Source organism: Chlorocebus sabaeus, chromosome 20, assembly GCF_047675955.1.
Source record: "Chlorocebus sabaeus isolate Y175 chromosome 20, mChlSab1.0.hap1, whole genome shotgun sequence".
In the NCBI taxonomy this organism is placed as follows: domain Eukaryota; kingdom Metazoa; phylum Chordata; class Mammalia; order Primates; family Cercopithecidae; genus Chlorocebus; species Chlorocebus sabaeus.
The window spans coordinates 135,482,335-135,502,258 of record NC_132923.1 but is presented as its reverse complement, the minus strand read 5'-3'; the positions used below and the strand labels follow the sequence as shown (position 1 = coordinate 135,502,258).

At 64.5% G+C, this 19,924-nt stretch overlaps 2 protein-coding genes across 2 annotated transcripts; one reads left to right on the top strand and one right to left on the bottom strand.

Annotated features, from left to right (window-relative positions):
• Nucleotides 1-36: 36 nt before the first annotated feature.
• On the top strand, nt 37-2,804 carry B3GALT6 (beta-1,3-galactosyltransferase 6). Its single transcript, XM_007981053.3, has one exon. It carries the CDS (start codon nt 80-82, stop codon nt 1,067-1,069), a length of 990 nt encoding a protein of 329 aa, XP_007979244.1. The 5' UTR covers nt 37-79; the 3' UTR covers nt 1,070-2,804.
• Nucleotides 2,805-10,260: 7,456 nt separating this feature from the next.
• On the bottom strand, nt 10,261-15,201 carry C1QTNF12 (C1q and TNF related 12). Its single transcript, XM_007981040.3, has 8 exons — nt 14,854-15,201; nt 12,140-12,256; nt 11,942-12,053; nt 11,705-11,856; nt 11,196-11,304; nt 10,810-10,900; nt 10,582-10,660; nt 10,261-10,444 (listed from the first exon to the last, which is right to left on the bottom strand). The coding sequence occupies exons 1-8, from the start codon at nt 15,007-15,009 to the stop codon at nt 10,346-10,348; spliced, it is 915 nt and encodes a 304-aa protein (XP_007979231.3). The 5' UTR covers nt 15,010-15,201; the 3' UTR covers nt 10,261-10,345.
• Nucleotides 15,202-19,924: the final 4,723 nt, after the last annotated feature.

Sequence of the window (19,924 nt, the reverse complement as noted above, 5' to 3'; positions counted from 1 at the left end):
GCGCACGCGCACCGCCCCGAGCCGGCGGCGCCTGCGCACTCGCGCGTCCGGCCTGGGCCGCCGGCCCGGCGCGGGCGCCATGAAGCTGCTGCGGCGCGCGTGGCGGCGGCGGGCGGCGCTAGGCCTGGGCGTGCTGGCGCTGTGCGGGGCGGCGCTGCTGTACCTGGCGCGCTGCGCGGGCGAGCCCGGGGGCCCCAGGACGGCGTCGGGCCGCAGCCCCCCGCCCCCCGCGCCCGCGCGCGCCGCCGCCTTTCTGGCCGTGCTGGTGGCCAGCGCGCCCCGCGCCGCCGAGCGCCGCAGCGTGATCCGCAGCACGTGGCTGGCGCGGCGCGGGGCCCCGGGCGACGTGTGGGCGCGCTTCGCCGTGGGCACGGCCGGCCTGGGCACCGAGGAGCGGCGCGCCCTGGAGCGGGAGCAGGCGCGGCACGGGGACCTGCTGCTGCTGCCCGCGCTGCGCGACGCCTACGAAAACCTCACGGCCAAGGTGCTGGCCATGCTGGCCTGGCTGGACGAGCACGTGGCCTTCGAGTTCGTGCTCAAGGCGGACGACGACTCCTTCGCGCGGCTGGACGCGCTGCTGGCGGAGCTGCGCGCCCGCGACCCCGCGCGCCGCCGCCGCCTCTACTGGGGCTTCTTCTCGGGCCGCGGCCGCGTCAAGCCCGGGGGACGCTGGCGCGAGGCCGCCTGGCAGCTCTGCGACTACTACCTGCCCTACGCGCTGGGCGGCGGCTACGTGCTCTCGGCGGACCTGGTGCGCTACCTGCGCCTCAGCCGCGACTACCTGCGCGCCTGGCACAGCGAGGACGTGTCTCTGGGCGCCTGGCTGGCGCCGGTGGACGTGCAGCGCGAGCACGACCCGCGCTTCGACACCGAGTACCGGTCCCGCGGCTGCAGCAACCAGTACCTGGTGACGCACAAGCAGAGCCTGGAGGACATGCTGGAGAAGCACGCGACGCTGGCGCGCGAGGGCCGCCTGTGCAAGCGCGAGGTGCAGCTGCGCCTGTCCTACGTGTACGACTGGTCCGCGCCGCCCTCGCAGTGCTGCCAGAGAAGGGAGGGCATCCCCTGAGCCGCCGCGGCCCGGCCCTCCGGGGCACCCGCTTCACCCAGCGGCGCCTTGGGGCAGATGCCGAGCGCGCGCCATGCCCGGGCCCCAAGGCCCCCGTCCCGCGGCCACGCCCGTGGTCGCTGCCTCCCCGGCCTGCGTTTGGGAGACCCCTGGGAGTTGCCGGGACAGCCTCCAGGTGGCGGTGCCGGTTCCTGGACCTTAGCGAGCCTAAGCAGGGCCCAGCCGAACGCTGACCCCCGTTTTGTCCGCAGCCGGCTCACGGGGCTGGGCCCCGATCTTCCGTGTCTCTTATCAGTGGCGTTTTTCATGTACGTGTCTCAGATGTAACGTGATTTCACATCAGTCCGCTTTCATGGGATTTTGGTCTCTGTCCAGTGACTTCGTGGTGAATATAACTCAGTGTTTGCTTGTAACTTATTTATAAATATTGTAAGTTTGTGTCGATGTGAGTGTAAGTTGGCAATGTGAAGGTCTCGGGTTTTTTACATGATTTCAGGAAACACTTCTATGTCAGAATTTGGTGCCTGTACCGTCGGCCCCGCTGCTGCGTGTGTTTAAAGGCAGGAGAGCTTTAAAACCGGCCATTTATCTTTACAGTGTACACGTCATTGGACTCATTGTTTCTTTCTGAAGAGATTTTCCTTGTAAGGCTTCCCGTGGGTCCGTGGTGCTGCTTTATTTCAGATTCCGCCCCAGGTTCCAGGAATCCGAACCCCGGAGTGCTGATGCAGTTCCAGTTCTGCCTTAAGAAAACAGGACCAGCCGGCACCCGGCCTGCCTCTCACCTACCTTAACACATCCTTGGAATCCCCTCATTTAACGAGAAGAGTGAACACTGCGGTCCTTGCCAAAATAAAATAAAGCTGCCCTAGGACAAGGGGTGACCATGAGCCCCCTGAAGTCCAACACGGGTTTTCTGTCTGGGGACCTGGGTGGTCCCCGCTGTGATCTTTGTTGTCCCACTTTGGAGCCCGGGCCGGTCTGGGGCATCAGGGTCAGGCTTGGCTGAGGGTTGGATTAGGCTCCGGGTCAGCCTTGTTATGGGTTTAGGAGCAGGTTTGGGTTATTTCTGTTTGAAGGCAGCAGTGGTCTCAGGATGAAACATCTGCGGTGGAGGGGAGTGATGATCTGTGGTCAGTGGGTCAGCGACCTGCACAGTGATTCTCCCACCTCCAACAGGCAAGGGTGGGACTGGAGGCATCCCTAGGTCAGGCAGATGAGTTCGAGCTCCAATGGGCCACCTTGAATACAAGACTGACCGCCCCTTTGTGCACAGTTTGTTGTTGGACATGGACTCATGAGGATCCAGGGCTGGGGACCCCAGTGTGAGCAGGATGGGGCCCTACCCTCCCATGGGGTCGCAGACTCGAGCCCAGGGGCTGCCCATCACAGCGGTGTCCCAGGTCCCTGCCATTCGATTTTACCTGGGATGTCTTCTCTGGAGTTCGGAATTACTTGAGGAACCCTGTGTGTGCTTGGAGAGGCCAGAGGGCTTGCTGAGGATCCCATGGACAGTGGAGAGCGGGATTCGAACCAAGGGTTGGACTTCCACACCTCTGGCCTGCACTGCCGAGTTCTTCATGGCTCCAAAGAGTTGACCCTTGTGGAAAACTGCAAATGTCCAAGACTCCCAATAGGAAGTCTAAAAATCCAGTTTGCAACCACTTTTGACCTACAAAAAAATGGAAATTTGGTGTTTTTCAGCCTAAGACATTAAATTTCATATCAGAACAAAGCTTGCCCTGGGCGGACTCTCCCCAGCCGTGCCGTGGTGAACGGGTTCAGAGGACACGTTGGCTGAAGGCTGGGCCTCGGGAGGGCTGGGGGCTTCCCAGAGCCCGGGCAGCTACAGCTCTTTCTGGTCTCACCTCGAACTTGCCCTGTAGATCCTCCCTGCTCCCTGGTGTCTCCCTGCCCCGCGACTCCGCTCGACCATGGACATGCCGTGGCATCCCCTCCCCCAGGCGTCCCTCCCTGGGCTTAGCTTGTACAGCTCCCCACACACCGGGGTACTCAGTTCCTGGAGACCAGAGCCAAACCAGGAGGCCCTCGGGCGATGGGGAGTCACCGAGTTCATTTCCATGTGGGAACCTGGGATACAAAACAACCGACTCTTCTCAGCCACACGGATGTTTCTCCTGTAGCGGCCCGAGAGCCCACCATGGAGGGGACGGTGTCAGGGCTGGGCAGGCACGGCGCAGCTGCACGCACACAGCCCCCAGGAGGCACGTGGCCAGCAGGGAATGCAGGTCAAGCCAAGAGGGTGGGCTTTCGTCCCTTCAGGATCCCCCAGGAGGAGAGCACCCCCCTCTGCCCTCCTGGGGACCCTGGTCCTGCCCCTCTGCCCCCCACGACTGGTACGCAGGCACCTGACGTTGGCTCCAGCTCTCTGGGCCAGCCCTGGGTAACCACAGGGCCTGTGGCCTGGGTGGTGGCCCCCAAAATGCAAAGCGCTACCTGCATCTGGAGGCGCCCCCACCCGAGGCTTCCAGGCTTCCACGTGCCCACCTGTGCGGGGGGGGATTGTGGCGGCCACAGCTCCCGTTAAGGAACTGAATTGTACCCCCTAAAAGACACACAAACTGACCTCGTCTGGAAGTCAGGTCACTGCAGGTGGAAACGTGTTAAGACGAGGTCCTGAGGTGTCCTTACTCTGACGGAACTGGTGTCCTTATCAGAACAGGCCCGGAAAAAGCCGCTGTGTGGCCACCGAGACTGATATCCAGGCGACACCACTGCAGGCTGAGGATTGAGGACCCCCCAGCACCCCACCAGGCGAGAAAGGGCTCTACCCAGAGTCAGGAGCATGGCCTCCAGGGCTGCGAGGGAAGACACCCCGTCCAGCAGCCCCAGGGTGCCAGCCCAGTTGCCTGTGCCTGGCACTCTTCTGTGCAGATGCGGGCAGGGGCTCCTGCAACCTTGCGGTGTCACGGACGCCCAGCACTGACTGGGCCCAGATCTTCTCCTCCTGGGGCTCAGCACACACCCTGTTCCCAGCAGGTGTTCATCAGTCCAGCCTGCAGCAGGGCTGCCCCCGCAGCCTGGGTCACCCCAGACTCTTCCGCCCTCTCCCTGGCCGCCTGTCCCAGCTCCGAGTCCTCAGGTCTGAGAGGGGCACAGCCCTCCTGTGGCCCCACCTGCCCAGGCTCCCCAGGTGTGGCACCGTGAGACCGACTGACAGTGCAGGAATGGAAGCCCCAGCTGCCCAGACGGCTTGGGGAATCCTGGGGAGCAGGTGGCCAGAGACAGGCACACGCCCGGCCCTCCACACCCAGAGCAGGGCCCGGAGAAGAGAGGAGGCCCCTTGTTCACGTAAGGCCCTGCTTCCTGGGCCCACCAACAGCCAGTGAAAGAGGAGTTTCCAACTCCACGGGGGCTGCTCCCTGGTTTCAGGGGCCTGAGAAGGGCTTGGCTCTTTTTCCTGGTTTCCTACTCTGGAGTGCGCTGGGGTCTCCCTCTCCCACTGTGGGCTGAGGGGAAAGACCTCTGTGTCCATCCCACAGGCCTGGCCAATCTCAGGGTCCATCCCACGGGCCTGGCCAATCTCAGGGTTCTCAAGAGGCTTTTGAGGGGGCACAGCCCAAACCCCTGGGCCTCCCCTTGAGGTCTCCTCCCAGCCCCCACCCAGAGGACCTTCCCACAGCCTTGGGAGCTGAAGCCCAGGCCACCCCATCAAGGTGGCCTCTGTGGGTGTCCACACTCCTTTCCCTCAGGGCCAGGGTGGGTCCCCACCCCCAGCACTCACAGCCCCTCCCTCTCTGGCCTCCCTGCTCTCCGCACCTTGCCTACCAGAGACTGGTGCCACCGACCCTGCCCCAATGGCCACATGCACCGCACATGCTAGGTCAGAACCACCCAAGGAGAAGAACCAAGATCTGGCCCCACCCCGTCCCAGGCTGCGTGCTCCTCCTCAGAAGGTCTCTCTGAGACCCATCCCTGCCTCCCTCCCCGAGGGTCTGAGCCTCCCTCACCGGGGTTCCCAGCGGAGGTGGACAGTGGATGAGTGGTCCAAGGAGGGGCGACTGCAGCCGAGGAGCTGAAGGGAGGTAGAGGCGGGAGGGGCAGGAAGGGGGATCTGGAAGGCCCCAGGCGCTCCCCACCCATCCAGCCTCAGCCTCTGCTCTGGTCCCGTTGCCCAGCGAGGCCTCTCCTTGGACGGGGGCTCAGGCAGTCTGCCCTGGTCGGGGCCACGGATGCCGCAAAGACCCCTCAACTCAGCTAGCCAGGGTGCAAGACTGCACCCAAGGCTGAGAAGCCAGGGGTTACGAGTGTGGCCCTGCCGGGACCTCCTCAGCTGCATCCCCCAGAGTAAACACCACAGATCTTCCAGGGCCAGCCAGGCAGGCAGGACAGGAGCCCAGGAAGGCCGCAGTCCAGCTCCCCTCCCCGCTGACCGGGGCCTGACCCAGCCCGGTGACCTGAGCAGAAGGAAACCCAAGCCCCGGCCCCTCCCTCCGGTGGTGTCTGAAGGTCTCAGCGGCCGCAGCCTCCCCAGGGGCCCTGCACCCACAGCCGCCCACCTCAGACCGGAAAGAGAGTGAGGGATGAGCAGAGCCAGGCCCAAGTCCCCACCGGGGTGACAGGGTCACGGTGCCTCACCCTCGACCGCCTCTGCAGACCAGCCCCACCCGGACTTTCCGACCCAGGACAGTTGAACTCAGCCTAAAAAGCACCCGTCCAGAGGGCCTGAGTCCGGCCATGGTGCCTCCTGCTGCGGAGAGGTGTCCTGCACACTGTGTGGCAGGGAGAGGCCTGGGCATGTGGGCTGGGGGCCCGAGGGGTCTGCAGATGCTCCCCTGTGGAGACAGGGTTTGCCCAGCCCTCACCTGTCACGCTTCTCGTCACCCCCTCGTGAGGGCCGTGGGCGTGGGGTGGGCAGGAGGCCCTGCTGGGCTGGGTCACACGCATGACACACGGCTGCCATCACAGCGAGGCACCCGTGAGTCACTGCCCCAGAGCAGGGGCTGTCCCCGGCCTCCCAAACAAAGACCCTTTGTCCCCAGGCCTCTGGTGCCAGGCCCACCTGTGCAGAAGTCAGATGTGCGGGCAGACAGACATGACGCTGGCTCAGCAGGCACAGGCAGGGCCAGGGCGTGTTCCCACACCCAGACACGCAGCCATTCCAGGGTCAGGCTGAGGGAGACCCCTGGGGGACAGGCCCTGAGGTCACCACAGCTCAGAGTGGCCTGAACTAGGAGTCCAAGGGCAGATTGGCCAAGCCCAGCCCGTGAGCGACGGCCCCAGGACGCAGCGCCGAGCTCTGCCCCCAGCTCCAGCCCCCAGCAGCCTCCAAACACAGCACATCCCAGGGCAGCGCTCTGCAGGCAGGAAAGAGCTCCCCCTCAGGACAGTGTGCTGAGCAGCCCCCAGCTGGGGTGGGAGCCCCTCCCTGGACCCTTTCACCCAGTTTGGGGAGCCCCAAATGCCGAAGCAGCCGTCACAGCTCCGTGGGCCCCTGTGTTGTCCCTGGTGGGACCAAGACTATGTGGTCTCCTGGACCCCAGGGACCCCGGCCACGCCTGCTCCAGGCACGGAGTGGCCGGCCAAGGGCTTGGGCCCTGGGGCTCTGGACGGCTGCCCTGCATTTGCTCCCACGGGGGCCATGCTGCTGGCTCTGCAGAGTCCCAGTCCCAGGGCAGAGACCCACACGGACGTGCAGACACGTGGGCACGCACACACCAGCCAACACAGCTGTCAACCCGGGGCCAACACAGGGCACCTGGCACATAGATTTTTAAAAAGGAGGCCAGGCAGGTCTGTTTGGATCCCACACGCCCCCCTACACGGCCCCCAGATGCCCCCAACATGCCCCCAGGCCACGCTTGTTCCAAGGCCTAGATGACAGTGGTCACAACGTGTGGTGTGGTCTGTGGCCTGGGACAGGCCCCAGGAATGCCCTGAGCTTACTCCAGAGAGGCTGGCAGGCAGCCCAGGGGGCCCTTGGTGCAGACACCCTCCCAGCTGCAGGGCAGCAGGGGCAGCAGGAGCAGCAGGAGCAGCAGAGGCGCGGAGAGGGAGGTGAAGTCAGATGCCAAAGCTGGGCCTCCAGTGCCTGCCTGCCCTGGCTACAGCCCCAGAGTCCACACCCAGGTGCCCCCAGGGGCCAGGCTAGGGCAGCCACATCTCCCACGTACCCCAAGAGTGGGGCCCTCGAGGCACCGGGGACAGATGGGCAGTGGTGTCCACACCTGACAGGCAGGGCCGGGGCTGGGCCCAGCCTCCTCCTCACAGCCAGGAGCCCCCAGCCCTGCCTGCCCTGGCTCCTGCTGCCCCTCGGGGTGGCCGCCACACCTGGCTCCAAGAGGACTTTCTGGCTGCCCTGAGCTCCCGTCCGCATTTCTGTCCGTTCAAGACCAGGCCAGCACCAGAGCTGGGAATACTGGCTCCGACCCAGCTGAGGCAGCCCCGGGGCAGGGTAGGCCCGGCAGGTCCAGCTGGGGCTCTAGGGAAGGGCCGGTCCTGTGAGTGCAGGAGCTGGAAGGTTGGTGGGGGGAGTGTCCCCACACCAGGCACAGCCCCTCCCAGGATGGCAGGGAGCCCACAGCAGCAGCTTCCGACGCCCCCAGCGCTGGCCAAGCATCAGGTCAGACTGCAGTTCTGGAAAGTCAGCCCCGGTGGAGGTTACGGAGGAACCGGCAGCTCCCCGCCGCTCAGGGCATGGGGTCAGGGGTCAGGCTGAGGCCTTCCAGCACCAAGCTGGCTGCCTTGGCTCTGCTCCTGCCAGGGTCCGGGAAGCTGCCTGACGCTTGGGACACTCAGTACCCCCGCTCCCAAACCAGGGGGCACAGGCCTGAAGAGGTCCGTTTCCCTGGGCTCCCCGGGTCCCCCAGCCAGCCCAGGCCCTGAGCAACAGCAGCCCTGGCAGGCCTGCGCCTGCCCTGGGGACCCCACACTCAGGCTGGCTGAGTGACAGGCATCTCCCACCCCATCAAGAGTCCGGGGTCCCCTCTATGGCAAACACTGCAGTGTGAGTCCAGCCCAGGAGGCAAGGCTGAGAGAGAACGAAGGGGTGCAGCTGGGCTGGGCTGGAGGACGGAGCCTGGGCTGGGTGGGCTGGGGGCCTGGACCCTCCTGTGAGGCCGCCCACCCCACCCCGACCTGTCCATTCTTCTGCTCCTGGGTGCCCAGTCACGGGGACTGGAGACAGCACATTCCAGGGGAATTGCAGCTAAGTGGCTGATCACCTCCAACTGGGGCAGAAACCAGGTGGCAGAGGAGGCAGAGGCCAGAGAGGTGGTGCTGGCGCCAGGACGTCCCCCCACCATTCACCCTAGCCCCAGCCCCCCTTCATCCTCGCCCACATCCCAGCCCCCAGCCTCCCCCACCAGCCCCCAGTCCCTCCCTCATTCACCCCAGCCCCAGCCCCCACCCCGCCCCCTCCTCCACGTCTCTGTCTCGTCTCTGTCTGGCTCCGCGCGGCCCTGGGTCCCATTTCTGGCGTCTCCGTCTGTCATCGCAGCCCCCACCTCCAGGGCTGGGGACTGGCTGCTGCTGAAGAGCCTAAAGGGCCCCCATTCCCGGATAGTGAGGCCCCAGGCGGTGCTCAGAAGGGCCTGGCTGGGTGCTACCTGATCCTGGGTGCCCATTCTTGCCCAGGGTTGGCCTGCCAGGTGGGGGAGGAGCCACTGAAAACTGGAAGCAAATGGGGGAGTCCGTGGCCCAGGGCTCATGCCAACCAGGAAGGTGCAGGCCACACTCCTGCCCCTGCCTCCTCGGGGTCCCCACACGGCTGTCCCGCTGACCCAGCTCCAGGAGGGCCCGGCACAGCCTCCGTTCCCCATGTGGATGGGCATCCGCCCAACTCTCTGGAAGGGAGCACTGCCAAGTGCTGTGGCCAAGCAGGGCAGGGGCTGCAGAAGGGAGACCCCCATTCTGGATCCAGGCCCCGGGGCAGGCCGTGCTCACAGGCGGGGAGCAGAGAGCAGAGAGGAGCCCCAAGCCGGGGCTTTTGCATCTGGCCTGGTATCCCGAAGCCCCACATCAGGGCCTCAGGACTTGGAAGGTGGTGTGGGAGCTGTTGGGGGCCCCAGGATGGTGCCCCACACCGGCCCTTGCCCGGCTGGACATCCCCAGGTGGTGGCCACAGCCTTGGCAAGTGAAGCAGAGACCCTTCCAGACAGCCCCAGCCCCTGACGCCACCCTGGGGGGCCCAGGGAGAGAGGTGGGGGTGGGTCAGCAGCCAAGTCCACCTCGTGCTGATTGGCGCCTGCCCACACACCTCGTCGCCAGGCTGGGCCGTCCTGCCTCACTGCCCAGCAGGCCTTGGGGAGGGCCCCTTCTCTGCCAGCCCCAGGCAGATTCAGGTCCCAGGGGAGGGGTAACAGCTGTGGGCTCCGGCCTCTTCCAACTTCCCAGACGCCACCAGCCACCAACTGCCCTGGATGCCAACCAGAGACGGCATCTCCGCAGCGCAGGAGAGGCCCAGACGTCCTGAGGCCGATTTGCACTCTTTGGTCTGGGTTTGCCAGAGCCAAAATGGGGTGGGGGCAGGGCCCAAATCCACAGGACCTGCCAGGGGGCAGCAGCATGGGGATAGCATATGGGACCCATCCCACCCTCCATGAGGCAATTCTGGCCCCTGAAGCCCCTGAGGGGCCCTGGTCGTTAGGGTGTGGCTGTCCCTAGGGTAGGCGAGGAGAAGCCTACTGGTCCCAGCCCTGCTCCACCTGGGTGCCCCAGGCACGGCACCGTCTGGGTGCACCTGAGCCCGCAGGGGTGCCTTTCAGCTTCACACGCCTGCGGCGGCCAGTGAACACAAGCACGCAGTCCCGTGTGTGGCCTGCACGTCCTCTTGCTCTGCACAGAACCCCCCACAGGACACAGGCCTCCCGAGGGCCCAGAACTGTGCTGCTCCCCAACCTCTGGTGCTTCCAGTGCCCCCCGACCTGCTGCCCTCCCCAAAGGCTGGACAGGCTGTGGGCAGAGCTGAGTGGGGCTGGCATGGACAGTGGTCCCTGTCCTCAGGGTTGATGTTGCCCCTGCAGGGGCTGCCAGGGCAGAGCCCAGCCTCTGGCCATCACCATAACCCCAGGCCAGGCAAGTTGGCCCCGAGGGAGGCTCCACAGCCCATACTCCAGACTACCAGGCTCTCATGTGAACAGCACCCTTCTGCCCGCACCCATCCCCTGCCAACCTCGGCAGCCTGGCCTCCACCCCCAGTGAAACATCCAGGCAGCACCCGAGGGCGGCGGGCTCTTTATTGTGGTGACCACAGGCATCAGTGGGAGGGTCCCCGGGATCTGGCGGCAGCTCCTCGCCCAGCCCCCCTCGGCGCCCTCACGTGCCCAGGAGCAGCCCGGAGAAGCTGGAGCCCGCCTGGATGGTGAGGACGGCCCCGGAGCCATTGTCCACAAACACAGAAGCGTACTGTCCAGCCTGTAAGAAGCACGGGGACGTCACAACCGCGGCCACAGCCTAGCCACCCGGCAGCCGCGCTAGGAGGTGCTGAGGCCCCAGAGGTCTGCACCCTGAGTGCACCCGAGCCCTCCTGCTCACACCAGGCCCAGCCTCACCTGCAGCTGCAGCAGCCCCTGCACCTGTGCTGTGAAGACCCTGCTGTTGCTCTCCAGGCCTGAGATGGCCTCCAGGGACCTGAACACAGCCCCACAGGGCAAGGGGGAGGCGTTGCAGGTCCAGGGGGCCAAGACCCCCCCCGGGGCCCAGAGACTTGTGTGGCCTGTGAGCCCCGCCCAAGGGTGGTCCGCACGCTGCCGCCTGAAGCGGGGGTTGAGGTCACTCACATGTGGCGCTGGCACAACGACTCGATGCAGATGAGAACACGCACCACGTCCCGGGCCCGCAGCCGGACCTTGCCCTGTAGCTCACTGTGGTCTGCGGAGACAGCCCTGGGGAGGGTGGTGCATGGGGGGCGGGGTGGGGGCCAGTGGGGAGGGGCTTCAGGGCACACCGCCCAGGACAGGCCCAGGAGTGGCTGCTGGGGCTGGGGGAGGGGAAGCCTGAGGCCAGGTGTGCAGCAGGGACCCCATGCCCAGTCCAAGGCCCCCATGGGGCAGGGGGCAGATCTCTAATGGGACCCGTGCCCGGGGCTGGCGATGCCAGGCGCCCCCAGAAAGCTCAGCCCCAGCCCTGTCACAGCACATGGCACAGCCAGCCCCATCCAGCTCACCCACGTGCAGACTGGCAGAGAACTGGAAGATGCCGGACGCGGGGGCCGTGAACCGACCTGAGGCCAGGCTCAGACCGGAGCCTCGAAGGAAGGCGCCTTGGGCGGCAGGCTGTGAGGGGCAGTGGGTGAGCAGCCAGTGAAGGGCCTGGCCCCCACCCCACAGACCCCGCCTGGGGAAGGTGCTTGCAACCAACAGCCCCTCACTTGGAGCAGGACTCCCCAGGACCCTCACTCTCACCAAGGGCACCGACAGGACTGACCCTCAAGTCCACACCCAGGAGGGTCTCCCTGCCTCCCGGCCACCGGGGACTCATCCTCAGTCTGGGCATAAGGTGTGGTCTGGGACCCCAGGGCCTCCCAACCCTCACCGGAGGCAGCCCTCCCCCTCCGAGCCCCTCCCAACTCCCAACTCACGTGGGTGCCCCGTGAGTGTCAGACAGTGTGTGTGGTCCCGTCTTGCCTGTGGGGCCCCACCCAGTGCCCCCCTCTGGGCTCCTGGCCCCACTCACAGCATGGAAACCATGCAGCTCCACCAGCGTCCGCTTGTCCACCCGGCGGGGGCCCTGCAGCCGGCAATGAAAGGCCTCGCCCACCAGCCGCAGGCCCACCCCCTGGGGCAGCAGTGGGTCCAGGAGCCCTGAGAACCGGTGCTCCGTGGCCTCTGTGGGGAGGAGGGCACAGGCCGCCAACAGGGTCAGCGTGGGACCCAGGCACGTCGGGACTCTGGGCAGTGCGGGGCGGCTGACCTTTCAGCAGCTCCTGAAACTCTCGAAGCAGAGTCTCCGGGGTAACTTCTGCACCTGGAGGTCCTGGGGGGCCGGGGGGCCCAGGAGGTCCTGGGGGACCCAAGAGGTCCCGCTGGGGGAAGACAGAAGAAGAAGGTAAGTGTCCCAGTGGGACCCTGTCCCAGGCTCAGACCCTGCAGCAGCCCGGGCGGGGCTCACCTGCTTCTTGTCCCTCCTTCCGCACCGCTTCCTCAAGGCGCTGTCGTCCGGCCGCCGGACAAAGTTCAGCCATGTCATGTGGGCGTCGGAGAGCTCAGGTCCTGAGGCCTGGGATGGCTGAAGGGATGGGACGGGACTAGCACACTGAGGCTGCACCCTGCAGAGAGCTGGGAACCCAAGGCAGCGGGGGCCACTCAGGGCAGACCCAGGGAAGGCATCACCAGCCACGAGAAAGACCCATGGCCACCCTTGGGGGACTCAGAACCCGGACATTCCAATGCCAGGGGCACCAGCAGTGCACACACGCAGGGCTTCTGTGGATGCAGCCAGAGCCTGATGCCCTGAGCCCGACAGGGGCCTGGTCCTGGCTGAGGCAGGGACACGGACGGGACAATGTGGGGAGGACAGGAGAGGGTTTTCCACCGGCCTGAGAGTCCCAGAGACGCCAGGCCAAGAGTGGCTGCTGACAGGGGAGCAGCGGGCACGGACCTTCCCGCCAAGGACCCTCTGCCTTCCAGTTCACCCCAGTCCTCAGGTTCAGGTCCAGGCAGCTGGGGCCAGCCCACCCAGTTCAAGCAAGGGTCAGACAGGGCCTGCCACCCTCTCCAGCCCTCCAATCACCCTCTCTTAAGCCACCCCAGCCCCCATAGTCAGAGATGTGCTAAGGAGGTTTGGGCTGGGGACAGCCTGGCCTGCAGGTGGAAGTGTGCAGGACTCCAATAGGAAGTGCGCAGCCTGGCCAGGAGAGAGCCCCTTCCCAGAGCAGGGTGAGCCAAGGGACCCTGGCCCGGGACAGAGTCCCGTCCTGAGCTTGGCCTAGCCTGACACAGCCGGGCTGGGTTCTCAGGACAGCCTCAGCCTCCTGACCACACATGGCAGGTGGGTCCTCCCAGTGGACTAGACAGGCCTCTGCCATGGGGGGTGGAGGACAGGCAGGGTGGGCGTGAACCCATCCCAGACCTGGGCCCACCCAGAGAAAAAACAATCCAAGAGCATTCAAATTCACCTTTACTCCTCCCCCGACTCCTTATCCCGTTCCTCCCCACTCCTCCCCCCTCCTCCCCCCACTTTCCCTACTCCTCCCCCCACTTTCCCCCCTCCTCCCCCCACTCTCCCCCCTCCTACCCCCACTTTCCCCCCGACTCTTTATCTCCCTCCTCCCCTGACTCCTTATCCCGTTCCTCCCCCACTCCTCCCCCCTCCTCCCCCCACTCTCCCCCCGACTCCTTATCTCCCTCCTCCCCCGACTCCTTATCCCATTCCTCCCCCACTCCTCTCCCCTCCTACCCCCACTCTCCCCCCTCCTCCCCCTACTCTCCCCCCGACTCCTTATCTCCCTCCTCCCCGGACTCCTTATCCCGTTCCTCCCCCACTCCTCCCCCCTCCTCCCCCCTCTTCCCCCTCCTCCCCCCACTCTCCCCCCAACTCCTTATCTCCCTCCTTCCCCCACTCCTCTCCCCTCCTCCCCCTACTCTTCTCCCCACTCCTCCCCAACCAACTCCACCCCCTACTCCTCCGGCATCCACTATCTGCTTGCTCTCCTGGCATCACCCCCGCAGTGTGCTGGAGGGCCCTGTGCATCAACCCGTCTGGGGGCTGAGGGCCAGAGGCAGCAGAGAGCAGACTGCAGGAGAACCGCCCAACCGTGGAAGCCTGGAGGGCCAGCCTGAGCACACACCTTACAGCCCTCCAGCCGGCACCCTTCGAGGGAGGCTGCCACCCTGCAGGTTCTCTGGAGCAGTGGCCCTGGGCAGTGGGGTGCCCCCTCCCTTCCCCGGAGACTGGCCGGGACTGCTGAAGACGCCCCCCACTGCTCCACCCCTGCCAGCACTGCCAGGCTGGCCCTGGCACCGGGGACGAGCCCACTCTTCCTGAGCTGGTAGAGCCGGGCCTCAACCCTCCTCAGCCTGCCCATCTGGGAAACGGGGCCTCGGGCTCCAGGGGGACCGCGTGGGCTGAGAGGCAGCCGGGCTGGCTGCGGCAGAGCCAGCCTTGGGAGGAGGGAGGCCAGCATCCAAGGTGTGAGGGCTGGGGGTGGGGGCTGCTCCTGCAACGGCGGGTCCCCTCCCAGTCCTGGGGCTCCTGACGGCAGCGGCAAGGCCTGCCCTCCAAGACCCCTGGAGAGACCCTGAGCAGGAGAGAGGAAGCCCGGGGTTGAGGTGAGCTCAGGACCTTCTGTCTTTGTGAGGATGCCTGGCCAGTCTGGGGCCTGAGGACTTAACCTGCAAGGGGGGGTGCTGGCTACACAGGACCCCTAGAAAGCACAAGGGACAGGCTCACCATGGCGTCTCCAGCCGCGGGAGTCATGGGGTGGTGGGCTCCCAGGGGGTCTGGTAAACCATCCAGCAAGCTGCCGGAGCCCCTCCCCACCCCCAAATCAGCAATTAACTTAATAGCAACAGGTTCCTCAGGGCGTGGCAGGCCCAGGCTTCAAAGGGTTAACTGTAGCCCCCAACCCCTGCGGGAAGCCCCCCTTCACCCACCCACCCCAGGCCAGCTGGGGGCCAGGTCCGGGCTGCAAAGGAGGAGAGGGCTTCCCAAAGGCCAGCCCGGCTGGGCTGCAGCAGATTCCCAAGGCAGGACCGTGGCCGAGGCCTCAAAAAGGGCAACCCCGAGGCAGAGCCGGCGGGGACAGAGCCTGCTGGGGGATGACGCCCCAGGACCCGAGCTCCGAAGTCGCCCCACAAGGGACTCCGTGCGTCCTGGCCGCGTACCTTGGGGGCCTTGGGCAGCCCCTCGCGGGAGGACGCGCTGGCGGTGGCGTTGGGGGGATCCGCGCGCTGGCCAGGCTGCTGCGTCCTCTGCGCCTCCGACCGGGCCCCGAGGCCCCCCAGGAGGACCACGACCACGGCCCAGGCCCAGCGCCGCATGGCTCCGTCCCGAGGCGGCTCAGCGCGGCGAGTCCCGGCGCCAGGGCGCAGTCATGGGGGCGGCTGGCGCTCAGAGCCCCCGCGCGGGGGCGAGGCCCAGGGGCGCGCCCGGTCTCCGCCGCTGCATGTCTGCGCGGACCTGCCCAGAACGGCGGCACGACGGCGCTCAGGTCCCGCTGGGGTCCCGCTCTGGTCCCCGCTCCCAGCCAGTCCTCTCTGGCCTTCTCACTCCGCCGCCCAGTAAATCCTCCCCTCGCCTCCTCCTCCCGACCTCGCGGGCTTCAAGGGGGGCTCACACTTGGATGATCCGCCAGCCCCCGGGCGCCCCGACGGCCAGGGGCGGAGACGGGGCGGAGAGCCCCACTGACCCCTGCCTCTGCTCCTTGCCTCCCCTCCCCAGAACCCGCCCAGCTCCCACTGCTTCCCCAAAGGTCCACCTCATCCTGGGAACCGTGAAGACAGCTGCCTGCCTCCCCGCCCTCCCTCCCAGCTGAGCTCAGCCCGGCTCCCCTCACACCAGCCTCTGCAGCGAGCCACTAGGAGGGCAGCTACCAGCCAGCCAAAGCCCCCCCACGACCTCCTCACCCAGGCCCTCCCGGGTGCCCCGCCCTGACTCACGGCCCTGGCCCAGGGTCCTGGGGGTGCTGGCGTGCCTGGCTGGGGCCCCACTCGGGTGAAAGGTGAGGCCAGATCATGGCGACAGACCCCTTGGGCTCACTGGCCCGAGGAAGGGGGTGGCCAGGTGGGGCTGGAAGACCCTCCAGCCGCTGGTCCTGGCCGAGGCTAACAGTGGCCCCAAAAGAAACAGGAAGGTCAACATGCCGGCCCGGATGCACAGCTCAGAACGATCCAGACCCTCCCCTCTTGCCAGACACGAGGGCAGCCACACCGAGACCCCAGCCCCAGGCCACACCCACAGACAGAGCCACCGGAGACCAGGCTGGGATGGGGATGACGCTTGGGAACCTGCCAGGGACCCCAGCTGCCCCCGAACCCTCTGGGCTCTCAGACGCTGCCTGACTGGCATCTCCAGAGCGCACTGTGGAAGCTTCCCAGCCCTGTGTCCGCTGGTGAAGGTGGTGGAGGACGCTGGGGACATGGCACAGCGCCCACACAGTACCAGCCCTGCCAGACGCCCACAGGTGAGCCCTAGATGTGACCTGCATCCAGCATGAGTCAGGAAAGGCAGCCCCAACACCCCTCAATCCAGGCTTGGGGCAAAGGGGAGGGGTGGGCAGGTGCCTTGGCCAAGGAGACCCCCGCCCAGGGCTACCAGACCCCTCCTCACAGGCAGGGCATCCAAATTTTCTGTGTCACCCACTAGCAATGTGCTCCCCTGTGACTCCAGACAGGACAGGCTGGACCTCCAACTCTGCCCTACAGGCAGGAAGACAGGCAGCCCTGGGAGGCTGGACAGAGTGCAGCTGGGCCTAACTGGGAAGGATGTGGCTTCTTGTTCCCGTCCCCAGGCACCGTTAAAATGAGCTTAGCCTGGCACCCAGGCAGGAACACTCAGTCCCCACACTCCCTCTAGAAAATGACCAAGAGGACCCCACCCTCTGGGTCACCCACCAAGGCCCCGGGGTACCCTGGGCCACAGCCATGAGCTGCCCCCACAGGGAGGCTCAGGTGCAGCTGCTGCCTCTGCTCACCCCCTGCACCCCCCAACCCAGACACCCTGACACCCCCAGGCCGTGGAAAAATGGCAAAGGACCACAGTGCCCTGCCCACCCGCTGGCTGCAGGGAGAGTGGCTGCCTCAGACCCGGAGCGCTCTGCCGCGTCAGCTGGTTAATCAGCGCTCAGGCCGGCCTGGGCATGCGCTCACGGAGAAGCTCGAGGCTGCCAGCGCACACAGGAAACGCCTTCTTCCGAGCCCACGTGCTGCACGTGTCTGCAGAACATCAACCTTTCAGGGGCTTTTCTCTCCTCATTAAAAGACTCCACAGTGTGGTCTGCATGGCGAGGGGACATACCGTGCTCCCAGGGGCAGGTCAAGGACGGCCCCCACTGGTGACACCATAAGAACAGAGGGGCCCACGATTCCTCCACGGGAAACAGGGACAGAGGACCAGACGTGCCCGGCCCAATAGGTCAAACATCATCTCTTATTTTGGGCCAGTGCAGACAACACGCCACGGGCACCGCCTTCACTGCTTGACCAAGGGTCACTAAAAGTTGAGATATCAGTCGGGCGCGGTGGCTCACACCTGTAATCCCAGCACTTTGGGAGGCCGAGGCGGGCAGATCACAAGGTCAGGAGTTTGAGACCAGCCTGGCCAATATGGTGAAACCCCGTCTCTACTTAAAATGCAAAAATTAGCTGGGTGTGGTGGTGGGCACCTGTAATTCCAGCTACTTGGGAGGCTGAGGCAGGAGAATCACTTGAATCCGGGAGGCAGAGGTTGCAGTGAGCCGAGATCACACCACTACACTCCAGCCGGTGTGACAGAGTAAGACTCCGTCTCAAAACAAAAAAAAAAAAGTTGAGATTTTAGTCAGGCGTGGTGGCTCACGCCCATGATCCTAATGCTTTGGGAGGCCGAGGCAGGTGGATCCCTTGAGCTCAGGAGTTCAAGACCAGCCTGCACAACATGATGAAACTCCATCTCTACAAAAAATACAAAAATTAGCCAGGCATGGTGGCGCACACTTGTGGTCCCAGCTATGTAGGGGCCTGAGTTTGGAGGATCCCTTGAGCCCAGGAGGTCAAGGCAAGCCACGTAGGTGCCAAGGCAAGAGACCAAGGGCACAAGCTGTTCCGGTATAATAAAGAAAATATACACAATAAGAATATACTAGAAATAGATTATAGATATGATTACATATACTATTAATCACAGTTTGTAGCATTACTCTTTATTCCAATATTATAATAATCTTTGTTCTACAACTATAACCTAGGAAAAACCAACCAGGTCATACAGAGATAGAAGCTGAAGGGACACAGTGAGAAGTGACCAGAAGACAAGAGTGTGAGCCCTGTCATGCCTGGACAGGGCCACTAGAGGGCTCCCTGGTCTAGCGGTAATGCCAGGGCCTGGGAAGACGCCCGCTACTTAGCCAACCTTGGTCTAGCGCTAGTGCCAGTGCCTAGAAAAGGCACCTGTTACTCAGCAGACCAGGAAGGGAGTCTCCCTTTCCCCGGGGGGGTTAGAGAAGACTCTGCTCCACCACCTCTTGTGGAAGACCTGCCATCAGTCAGGCCCACCCGCAGCCATCCGGAGGCCTAACCTTCTCCCTGTGATGCTGTGCTTCCGCGGTCACGCTCCTGGTCTGCTTTCACGTTCTGCCCTGTACATCTGGCTCTGCCTTCTAGATAGCAGTAGCAGAATTAGTGAAAGTACTAAACTCTTTGAAATGCATAGAATAACGGCATAAGCTGTCCTCTCGTTCTGCCTCGGCTGCCAAACAGGGAAGGGCCTCCTGTCCGGTGGACACGTGACTCGCGTGACCTTACCTATCATTGGAGATGGCTCACGCTCCATACCCTGCCCCCTTGTCTTGTATCCAATACATAACAGCGCAGCCAGGCATTCGGGACCACTACTGGTCTCCGCGTCTAGGTGGTAGTGGTCCCCCCAGGCCCAGCTGTCTTTTCTTCTCTTTGTCTTGTGTCTTTATTTCTACGATCTCTCATCTCCACACACAAGGCGAAAAATCCACACGCCCAGTAGGGCTACACCCTACAGTTACAGTGAGCCATGATGGCACCATTACACTCCACACTGGGCAACAGAGCAAGATTCTGTCTCCATTAAAAAAAAAAAAAAAGTTGAGATTTCACATATAGAAAACATTTGAGACAGGATCTGGCTCCCTTGCCCAGGCTGGAGTGTGGTGGTTCCATCATGGCTCACTGTAGCCTCCACCTGCCGGGCTCAGGCAATCCTCCCACCTCAGCCTCCTGAGTAGCTGGGACCAAAGGTGTGCATCACCACACCAGATAGTGTTTTGTATTTTTTGTGAGATGGGGTCTCACTATGTTGCCCAGGCTGGGCTCAAGAGATCCACCCCTCAGCCTCCCAAAGTGCTGGGATTGTAGGCGGAAGCCGCTGCACCCGGCAGTAATGTGTGTTAAGTAAACACTCTGTTCCTTAGCATTCCACCTCTCGCGAGCCTCGGGAAACACCAGGCTTCGGAAGTGATGCAGGCAGTCACGGCAGCGCTGGGGATCAGGGCACGGTTGGCATCCAGCACGGGATGGGGACAGAGTCCTGCAGAGGGCTTTACACCACGGCCCCAGCGACGCGATTCCCTGCTGGGACCCACCTGTCCTGCAGCTGCCACCCCAGCCCAGGTCAGCAGGTGTGACCCCCGGTCACGGGCCACCCCAGCCCAGAGCACAGAGACGGACACATGTCCCGGCCCACAGAGACACAAGCAGCATGAAATTCAGAAATAAAGATATAATGAAAGACTTTTTGTTTTCCACAACAGGTTAAATACATACAATTGGTAAATTGTAGAGCAATTCTGAATAAACTGATGAAAAAACAAAGAAAGAGGAGCGCGCGCGGGGTGGGCTTGTCTGCCGCCCGCCTCTGGACAGGGTGGGTTTCTTGCCGGCGGCCGCGACCCACCTCCACGCGATGCACCTGCGGCACATCCCACCCGGGCGAAGTCACGGAACCGACGGAGAAGAGGGGAGACGGCCGGACCCGGGGAGCCCCTGCCGGCTCAGGCGTCGTTCCCGGGCCGGGTCCCCCTCTGCCATGTTCCGTGGAGCGCGAACCCCGGGCCGGAGCCGTTACCTACGGTGAAGACCGGCGCAGGCGGCGCGGGATGGGATGTAAGCGAGGCCCCGAGCGCACGGGGCCAGCCTGCCGGTCGTGGGGGCCTCCCGCCGGGACTCCGGTCCTCCGCCTTCCGCCAGCACAGGACGGGCTCTGGGCCACCGGACTTAAGGAATTCCG